At 39.2% G+C, this 11,095-nt stretch overlaps 2 protein-coding genes across 2 annotated transcripts; both read right to left on the reverse strand.

Moving 5' to 3' along the window:
* Positions 1–2,488: 2,488 nt before the first annotated feature.
* LOC140143381 (uncharacterized) lies at positions 2,489–2,836 on the reverse strand. The gene has a single exon (XM_072165237.1). The coding sequence runs from the start codon at positions 2,834–2,836 to the stop codon at positions 2,489–2,491; it is 348 nt and encodes a 115-aa protein (XP_072021338.1).
* Positions 2,837–3,745: 909 nt separating this feature from the next.
* On the reverse strand, positions 3,746–4,198 carry LOC140143382 (uncharacterized). The gene has a single exon (XM_072165238.1). The coding sequence runs from the start codon at positions 4,196–4,198 to the stop codon at positions 3,746–3,748; it is 453 nt and encodes a 150-aa protein (XP_072021339.1).
* Between the last annotated feature and the right edge of the window lie 6,897 nt (positions 4,199–11,095).

An 11,095-nucleotide genomic window follows, 5' to 3' on the forward strand; every position in this document is an offset into this window, starting at 1 on the left:
TGGCGAACATGTGCATCAATCATGGGGGGGTTCTGAAGGGTGTGTGACGCAATATCATATTTCCCCAGTACTTTAGTGACTGACAAGAAGAAAAAAAGGGGAAAGGAGAGAAAAAAGGAAAGAAAGTGAGAAAAATTGAAGAGAGAAGAGAAGAGAAAAAGTTAAATTGCACGTAATTTAGTAGGCCTATGCATGTAAGTAGTATTGAGCATGTTGAGGGAGGGCACTTTCTGAAGGGTAGAGGACGCAATATCAAATTCCTACCAGTTTTAGTGATTGACAAGAAAGAAAAAGAAGAAAAACATGGAACAGGTTAAATTGTATGTTATTGAGTAGGCCCAGGATAGTATATAGTAAGCCTAAGTATAGGCCTGTGATTATTATAGGCAGTGCTTTAAATGTCGTTCCTTGGCCCAAAAGCCTGTGAAAATTACTGCCGGCCCGTCGATATGTAGGGCCCGTGACATTTTGTACTCCCATTTTGTCACCAAAATCAGTATTTAAGACGGACTTAGGTCTATTACTGACTTTAACATATCAATTCATGCATGCTTTACCTGAAATTACGAGTCTGAAGTCTTATATCTTAAAGTGTCAGTGGATCAGTGTAACATTTTAAATTTTGCAAATTCAGTTCGGGCCTTCTTTGTTTTTTGTTTAAGGCAATAATAGTGTAAAAATGATGCACCAAAACAAGTGTCCAAATTTTCCATTTTTAAAACTAAATTTTTACACAATAGGCCCAGGCCTAATAGGCCCTACAGTCCCCATGCAAATGGCTTCAATTGGACCTTCATTTTGAAAAATGGACAAGTCTTCCTTTTTGCTTCTGCTATGGACATCCACGTGTTATTTTTAAAACAATTGTTTCTATTATACAATAATTGTGAAAACTTTTCAATGGCTTTAATTAGGCTTTCGTTTCACCAATTTGCGGCTGTTTCAAACTAAAATAGTACCCAATAATATAGTGCTAAAATTGATCTAAAAAATGACAAATGGCTTCAATTGGGCCTTCATTGTCCAAAGGTTTCTCACCTCTATTGCCCCCGGACTCTGGTTGCCCTGATATATCAGATTTGTAGCCCTTTTGTACTTATTAGCCAATATTTGACCATTTTCGTCAAAGTTTTCCCCTAAAAGTTGTCTTTCCCCACTTTGTTCACCCTCTGAAAAAGTGCTTGCTACGTCACTGCCTCTAAGGGGTCAAAAACCCTCTCAAACACCCTCTCCTCCCCCCCTTTTCTGATAGTGTGGACGTCCCTGTTGGTGCCACATGCCACGGATTCGCCGGTTATTTGTCGGACGTTGAACGATTGAATATAAAACGCCTGCAGGATTATTAGCGGCCACAACGCATAGAGAGACGAACGGGAATCGGATCCCAAAATCCGTACATTTGTCGGACGTTGACCCCCAAATCCGGTCATTTGTCGGACGTTGAACGATCGAATATAATACGCCTGCAGGATTATTAGCGGCCACAACGCATAGAGAAACGAACGGGAATCGGACCCCCAAATCCGGTCATTTGTCGGACGTTGAACGATCGGATATAAGACGCCTGCAGGGTTATTAGCGGCCACAACGCATAGAGAGACGAACGGGAATCGGACCCAAAATCCCACCGAATCTTCTGCCGGACTGGTGATTTTTCCACCGAATAAAATATTTTTGTATTCGGTGATGTACGTTAATCCAGTCCGTCGTAGTGTGACAGACCTATCATGTGAAATAATGCACTTATTGTTCTATGGCGATATTTTCCATGGCAGCCATCTATGATCATACATGAGGTTCCACCAAACAAACCATGGGGTTTGAGGTCTTATAGTTTTTGTTGTATGTCAACAAAATCGCTTAAATTTTCAGGATGATCTTATTTCATGTTGTTATGTTCCAGATAACGCTAGTTAATAAATATATTAAGGAAAAGCACCTTAAAATTGCACTTTCTGTTAGTATTCCTTTTTGGACTTAAACTTTTTAACATGTTCTAGCAGCCCTATATAAAAACGTGACACTCGAAGGGGGGTAGTTCATTGGTAGATCACAAACGCGGTCATCTTCGGAGTCTAATTTCACCCTTCTTAAGATGAGCACTTGGTGTAGTTCTCTCTTAGAAGATGACAAAATTCTAAAAATCACCTTGTTGCAGTCTAAGTAACAAACAAACAAAATCAGCTTGTTACATTAGCAAGTGCCACACCGTTGCAACGGTCCACCCGGGGTGATGTAAGGCAGCAGGCAGGACTAGTGTATAGCTATGGAAAGTGTCGTTGAGGAATAGTCGTCGGTAAAACATCACCATCGAAGCCCATTTTCATAGTATAGTGTGCACTGGGGTCTTTGGACTTAGGACCAGACTTGGGGGGGGTAACCGGTTTATGAGCTCAACTTTCCCCATTCCCCAGTGCATATCGATGGTGTTGGTATAAACTCTATCTGTCGGAATGACTTTGTATTTCTGCATAGCCAGATGATGTAGCTAGCTCTTAGCTGTTTTGGAGGCAGTGTCTAGGATTGGTTTTCTTTTCCCCTTTGTGACCCCTAAGGCAGCTAAACACTTGGTTAGTGATGTGTTATAGAAGCTTCTACTTCCCACTTCTACTGGGAAGTAAAACACAGTCCATCCTCTGTTTTTACATTCGGCTACCAGGTCTTCGTATTTACACTTTTTCCTGACGTACGCATTGGCTAGGTTCTCCTCCGATGGTACTGTCAATTCTATGATGATTACATGTTTGGTGATGGCTGAATAGATCGTAATATCAGGCCGCTTGGCAGTTTCTGCTATTTCTGGAGGGAACACTATTGGCTTGTGCTCCTCATCCATCAGGAAGGTCCAGTCTCTAGCCTTCTTCAGGATGTTTTTTTACTTCTGTCTTTGGAGTGTGTAGAGCTGGGTTCCTGTATGTTGTGCCATCGGCTGTACGGAAAGCAATGGTAGGGATGAAGTCTGGAATATACTCTGTTGTTTTGCTGTTGTTAGCCTCATCAATATATGGTGCCAGGCCTGATGCTATTGTTCTTAGTGTTTGTTCATGGCGCCAGTTGTACCTTCCATTCTGCTGCAACAATTCAGGATGAGTAGAGTACAGTTACGGTAGTTGCAGAGTTGGCACAGTCCAAGATTGGTTTTCCCCCACAGTTTCAGATTAGCAGGTGAAGGAAGTTGGTCATGGATGGCATTGATATGGAAAGACAGGATCTCTGGTGTCCAGACATATAGGAACTTCTCCCATGAGGTGTCAGTCTGCATGGCGGAGTCCCATTTCAACCATTGACCTTGTTTAGCACATGCGTAGAGGTAGACCAGCATATCTTCTTCATTCACTTCTTTCACCAGATTAGTGAGGCATTTTCTGTGCTCTTTCTGGCTCATGTCCTTAACAAGCTTTTGGGTCTCGGCTCATCTCATTTAAGATGAGGTGGCGCTCTCTCTGTTCGAGCTCTTTAACTCCATTCTACCTCTTCTTGGTTTTCTTATTTTCCAAACAATCTGTATATAGTGTTTGGGTCCTTCCATTTCTGGAGTATTTGTTCAGATGGTATTTGATGAACTGCATGCATTTGACAGCGGTGGTGAGGTTTTTTTAAACTGTAGGCCATGTTTTCCTTTACTTCTGTACAATGCACTATTGGTGGTGCACCTGCTAATGCCGGCCCAGCTCTTCAAGTACTTCGTACAGGTTGCCTCAAGGTTCTCGATGTAGGTTTTTGGGAGATTGTATATAGTGAACTCCTATGTTATTTTTGGGATAATCATATGATTGTATATCCACATTTTCTTGATTCCATTCAGTTGACTTTTATCAGTAGTTTTCAGCATGGCTGACAGTTTCTGATTAATCATTTGTCTGATGCCATCATCCTTTAGATCTTCATAGATGAGCTTTCCTAGGAATCGCATGGGCTGGTTGTTAATATAGGTGATCATCTGTCCGTCTATTTGTAGCTGAGGATTGTAAGCTACGTATTGGGTCTTGTGGCCATTCAAAGTCTGTTCTGCGTTTGGAATTACTTTCTTCATCGCATGAGATCTGCATTTGGATGGTTTGGCCTTCGTAGTTCTTGTCCAGTTGAGGAAGTTGTTGACAATGTTAATAAGTTGCTGGCAACTTTCTGGGCTTCTTGCTACAAGGGTCAGATCATCTACATATGCCTTGGCTGACGATGTAAGGTCTGAGCTACTCATGCGGTATCCAAGATGGCTGGATTGGTCGAGAAGATCCAGACACAGATTGAAGACTGCTAGGAATAAGATGCAAGATAATGGGCATCCTTGGAAGACACCAGTACAACATTTAATCCAGTCTGTGGTCCAATCTTCAGTTTTCACTCTGATGAAAAGCTCATCGTAATAATTGAAGATGATCTTTCTAATGTGAATATCTCTGGAATGAAACGTCCGATTAAGATTATTTAAACGCCAAAATGTTTCTTTTATTTCTTTTATCAATTCCAGCCAATAAGTTAGGTCTGAATCAATTTAAAAGTACTTCAATTTTTAGTGCACATGCCTAATTATAGGTGAAAAGAGGAGAAGCGGACTGGTGATCGAGATTGTTTGGGAGGAAGACAAAAAGAAAAAAAAAGGAAGAGGGGAGAAGTAGAGAGAGGGAGAAGGAGAGCGATGGAGTAACAGGCCCCTAAAGTGTATAGGCGTAGATCCCGGGGGGATGGGGGATAAATCCCCCCAATATTTTGCCAGGGAGCATACAATCACCCTACCCCCATATTGACGCCTGTGTATGGGTTTCTGTCGAATTTATTCCACTTTTGTCCAATATTTCACCAGTTTAGTTTCAATAGGCCTATGGTAAAAATTTTCGTGCGCATTTGTACCATAAGGTGCTGGATTCACTATACCGGGAGTATTTCAAAAAAAAAAAAAAATCCACCCCCCCATGTCAAAAAGAAATCTACGCCACTGCTAAAGTAGCATAAAGTGTAGGCATAAGAAAGAATAAGTGCAGAGAAAGGAAAAGAAAGGAATGAAGAAAATAATAATTATAAATTATTATAAATATTATAGAAACTAAGCATATAACAGCACTAGGCAGCCATTCAATGATGCCAAAACCTTTATGCATTACGTAATTAAAACACCCAGTCAGATGTATTTCACACCTGCCAAACACAAGTCGCTAACGACTAGTCGATAACTGGACGTTGAATGTACACTGTCATGAATATTGAATGGCAATATTTGCCAATATGTCAGCGCTCAAATCGGACACAATAGAACAATAAACCCTCTAGTGCTGTAGGCTTGAGTCAATATTACACCATATTTGCAAATAAAATAAAACAAAAAAATAAATTTAAAAAAGCGCCCTCACCGCTTAACCCAGGGTCGATATTTTTGCAGACAACCTGATTTCAATTCCCATATGGGTAAGGTTTCCAAAAAAAGTTGTCTCCCAAAATCCCTAGAGGCCTGGAGGGGGAAGGGTTTCACTTCCTAGCCCAGGGCCTAACAGTCATGACAGTGTTGTGGGATGCTGGACCAGAATTCAATTTGCGCATACCAACGTATTGGCTTGCTAATTGTGCTAATTATAGACATTTAAGATGGAAAAGTTGTCGTTTTCATACATAGATGCATAAAGGGGACAATATTTTAAATTGTATGTACGTTTGAAGACAATCCATATCCTAAACCAATAGGGTGACAGATAAAAAATTAAAGTAGACTAAATAATTAGAATATTTTCTGACATTTCAGTTTATTTCACATATTGTCATGTTAAAGATATAATTGAACAAGCAATATATTCTAAAAATATCTTAGACTTTGCCATGGTCAATTTTTGATAAATAAAAAATATGTTATTATTCATGATGAACGCATTCAGTTAAACTCAAAATTCTACAGATATTTATCACAAGTAAAATATTCAATAAATGGTCATAAAAAGTATTATAATTAGTGACAGTAAGTAAATCATACCAATGTTATCGAATGCAACATATCTTGGCATAATTATAATAAGGTCTCACTTACTGATCAATTCTGATTTTGAGATCTACCAGTTTATTGATCGCGAAACCCCAAGTAAAAATATTGGGTATCAACCAAACAGAGGGAGTACGGTGACTAAAAAGATCAGAAAAATCTATCAATTGTGCACAAATAAATACAAATCGGAGTTTTATGTGCACAATGTAATAGCCAGTGTATGTACAATGATAAGTGGGCTACGGAGAATTCTAAAATATCTAGATTATAAATATTATATAAAATATAAAATATTGTTTCTGTTTAAATCCAACAAACTTATATACTTTTCGTACACCAGGCGATAATAATAATACAGACTGTCCTCCCCAAACGCCCATAAAGCGAATGTCTTGCATAATGTAAGAAATTAACGGCAGATGACGTATTGTTTGGTGTAGTTAAATATTAAAAGTAATTTCGGAAGAACTTGATCATATGTGTTGTTTAATTGTAGTACTTCGGGCTGGTTAACTGTTCACTCTTTCCTACAATTTGGGCGTTATACATGAAGTGTTTTTTAACATTATTTTTAAGTAACCTTCAAATCAAACATTGTCATATAAAGATACCGTAGAAACCCGTCTATAAGGAATAGAAGCGACTGTGATGATAGCATATTTCACGCTAGCGCCCTCCACAATATTATATCATTATGGAATTTGAGCAAATCATTTACCGACACAAGCAGGTATACAATGTATTATTTTATCTTTATTTCGCATCTCACGAGCATAGCTCACTTGGCAAGGCATAAGACTTTGGTTCTTTAGATCGGAAGATGGTGAGTTCGAGCCTCATCACGGTCACACAAACTTTTATAAACAAAATATTGTTCAAACTTTTCATTTATATTTTCTTGCATTTTCTAAAGACTCCTTTCGTGATCATTTTTTTTTTCATATTTAGTTTAATTTATTCTATTGTTTTTCTTTTATTGTTTCTTTTCTTTGTCTTTTTTTCTTGTTTAATTTTATTTTTTCTTTATTTTTCTTTGATTCATATAATATTGGCAGGATAAGGAGAGGAGGAACTAAAGACCCATTCAGTGATTTGCTCATCCGGACGATCGTAAAATCATCAAAATTCACCTTTGTCATTGTCATAGATGTGGTAACATAGCCTGCTAGTGGTTCAGCAGAAAACCGTGTGACACATAATATACATTTGGCTACATTTTATTATACGATAAATACGAATTTATTAAACATGGTAACAAATATTCTCTAGCAGATCGGTTATACGATGGAACTGGTAGGCATAGGCCTATTATAAATTCGGGATATTAAATATCTTCCTGACGAGACAGATCTGCGCATGTGGTCAAAGACGATTCCTTACTAGCCACAGACCGTCCGCTGGAATTAGTTGAATCGCTATGGCTGTTGGTCGGACCTCTCATCTCTCCACATCGATTGTGACCTATCCCCGACATTGCCCTTATGAACTCACATCCTCCTGTTTTATTCCAATACGCTGGCGAAGTTACGTAATAATCGGATTAACTACCATAGCAATAGGTGAAAACAATTTTTGAATATACCGCGTTATACACTGATACGTTCAGGCGGTACCTCTTCATTGAACCATATCATGCTGCACCTGTAAGATCTTTGAAAAGACCAGTATTGTATTCAATCTATGATTGCAGACATACACAGTACAGGTGATGAGTGTAACCTGCTTGTAGCGCAGCGCGATATGTTCAAAATTGTTTTCACCTATTGCTATGGTAATTAATCCGATTAATTACGCAACTTCACCAGCGTATAATGGCCGAATAAATTCTGACCATCACTTGGCTTGTTGGATTCGTCTATACTACAATTCGCTGTCGAAGTGACGTAAGTAACTACCATCAAGCAGATTGCACTAATCACCCGCGTATGTCACCAAACATAGATTGAATGCCACTCTTTTCATAAATACTAATCTTACATGGCGAGTGATTAGCATTTCTTTGACAACTATGGTTTAATGCATAGGTGCCACGTGAACGATGAAATGCAGGGCTATGGGTCTTTTTATCTTTTCAGTTTCCGTAACTCTATTGTTCAGATACGAAAACGCAAGGGATTCAGTAAGTTTACTGTAATCTGACTTCATTGTTAACTCTGAAGTACCAATCAGCTTATTTCAATAGAGGTAATTGCCTGTGTCAATAAAGCCCATAAAGGCTGGAGATAAATGAACACCGGTGTACGACCGCTGTTTTAATGGTCTAGCGCCCTCTCGTGTTTGACAGTGATAAATTGATTCACATAATTATAACAAAATGCAAATCCGAATGAAAAGGTCCACTTTTTTTCTGTAAAACGTTGAAAATAAGCCCTTCAGTCACAAAAGGTCCGCTTATGAGCCTGTCGCGCCCCATTGCACTTGTGCAGGGCCACAGTGTCGCCCTTCCCTCGTATCAATGTCTATCTCCCTATTTTGCTTCCTCCTGCCCCCCCCATGATCAGGCTCCCCACTCCTCCCCGGTCCCTACTCTCTCCTCTCGAGCTTTCTCTTTCTAGCCTTTCCGTCTCTTCCTCTCCTCTCTTTCTTCCTCACCCCTCCCACTCTCGCTTGTTTAGTCTCAACTTAAGTATCTCCTCCTCCCTCCCTCCCCTCGCGAAATTTATCAGTATGATCCATGACTAAAAATAAGCTCTGCAAAAATAAACATTTAAAATAAACCCGAGTCTTGCATATATAGGCCCAACCAATTATCAGATTAGCTTGCCATGAATAGAATACATTATCTTTGCTCCAATGCAAATTCTTTTGTATTGCATTTCAATATAAAACATGATTACCAAATCACCACTTGTACGCGCCACATTGGGAGATATTTGACTATTTTAGACGCTCGTTTATTTCACCCATAATTAAGAAGCAGTCTCTCAAGGCTGATGAATTAAAGAACTATAGACCTGTCTCTAACATTCCATATATCTCAAAGGTTGTTGAAAAGTGTGCCATTAATAACATTAACAGGCACATTGACAATAATGGTCTTGGTGAGGTTTTACAGTCAGCCTATAAACCAATTCACAGTACGGAGACAGCTTTGTACAAAGTGAAAGATGACATCATGAAATGTATGTGTCAACATCAGGGCGTCTTTCTGGTTCTGCTGGATCTCAGCAGTGCCTTTGATACGATTAACCATAAAGTGCTGCTTAAGAGACTGGCTGACGAAATTGGGGTTCGTGGTAGAGTATTAAGATGGGTCCAGTCATATCTGTCCTGTAGAATAACTAGGGTGTGCATAAATGGTGTGCTATCTGACCCTCATGACATTGAGTTTGGTTTACCTCAGGGGTCCATTGTAGGACCTTCAATGTTCACAATTTATACTCTTCCTATAGGCAGTATTGTAAGACAGTTTGATGTATTGTATCATATGTATGCCGATGACATACAACTTTATGTTGGCTTTAACCCAAAAGATCATGTTTCCACAGCTTCTTCGCTTCACCGGCTCTCTGAATGCATCAAGTCCATAAAGAACTGGATGAATAACAACATGCTCAAGCTAAACGATGACAAGACAGAGTTTATGGTTATAACATCACCACATCTCAAACACCACATGTATCCTATTTCTTTGCTAGTTGAGGACGTTACAATATCTCCTAGTGACAGTGTTCGCAATCTTGGTGTCATCTTTGACTCACAAATGTCCATGTCTTCACATGTAAAATCTCTCTGCACAAACCTAAACTTCCAACTCCGCAATATTTCGCGTATACGTAGGTTCCTGGACTATGACACCTGCCATCTCGTCACGCGTGCCATTATTCTCTCCAGACTGGATTATTGCAATGGACTCCTTCTTGGATCAGCCAAAACTGACATCCAGAAGTTACAGAGGATCCAGAACTGGGCCGCGAAAGTTATTTGCCAAGCTTTGAAACGAGATCATGCCACGCCTTATTTACACCAACTACATTGGCTGCCCGTTGAGGATAGAGTTACCTTCAAGATCTTGGTGCTAGTGTTCAAATGCCTCAATGGGACGGCACCGGACTACTTATCGCAATGTCTTTCTCTTCACATTCCAACCCGTCAAGGTCTCCGTTCAGCAGCAGACACAACTCGCCTCTCTGAACATAACTCAACTAAGACACTAATATCTTTTGAAAAAGGACATTCTCTTACACAGCTCCTCGCATCTGGAACAGTCTACCTGTCATCATCAGAGAGTCTACCACATTACCTGCTTTTAAGAAATCATTGAAAACACATTTGTTTCCTGCTTAACTGACTTTGTTTGTCTTATATACATGCCTGTAGGTTCTCATATTTGTAGTTTTATTATGGTTCTTCTTGTTCAGCGCTGCGTTCTTTATGTAGCAGCGCTATATAAGCATTATGTATGTATGTATGTATGTCGTTTCATCGCCAATATGAAAGACTCATTGCTTATAACTTGGCAACATGGTCAGTATATATTTCAATGCAAGACATTTTTTACGATCCACTTACGTCTAGGCGTAAGTACATATACACCAAACACAAGTCAATTGAAGCCGTACAATTTACCGCGAATTTAGGACCGTAAAATTTAGACTCTTCTTTTGTCTAGATTGGCACCCAACCGCACATCTCAAGGTTTTATGTAAAAAATCAATATAACTTACCAAAACGAAAACTGAAATTCACGAGCTTCAAATTTTCAGTAACTAACAAAAGGCTAGAATAAAAGATTGGTCATACCTGGGAGACTACCACTTCAGAATAACAATGACTTACAAAAACTATTACGGATACGGAAACAGAAACTGAAAAGATAAAACGACGGCAAATATTCGAAATTGTATTCATCAATTGCTATGGTAGTTAATCCGATTAATTACGTCACATCGACAGCGAATAGCCTATAGTATGGGTTCAAGTGGAACAAAAAATAGTGTATGTCCATTGCTAGCTATGGTAATTAATCATGTTAGTGTTTACATCACTACTTCGGTGAAGACAAGAGAAGTGTGCCTTCTCTACCAACGCCTGTGATATAACAGGTGCAAGCGAAACAAAATTGAATGACCAGAATAGTTTCCTTTGTCAGATGAATTGATTGAAGTTTTTGAAGACACTCTATTCTTG

Source organism: Amphiura filiformis, unplaced genomic scaffold (genome assembly GCF_039555335.1).
Source record: "Amphiura filiformis unplaced genomic scaffold, Afil_fr2py scaffold_21, whole genome shotgun sequence".
Taxonomy (NCBI): domain Eukaryota; kingdom Metazoa; phylum Echinodermata; class Ophiuroidea; order Amphilepidida; family Amphiuridae; genus Amphiura; species Amphiura filiformis.

What these genes read in the sequence shown, in the direction of transcription:
- LOC140143381 (XM_072165237.1), bottom strand. Translation starts at nt 2,836, where the DNA reads ATGGATGAGGAGCACAAGCCAATAGTGTTCCCTCCAGAAATAGCAGAA.
- LOC140143382 (XM_072165238.1), bottom strand. Translation starts at nt 4,198, where the DNA reads ATGAGTAGCTCAGACCTTACATCGTCAGCCAAGGCATATGTAGATGAT.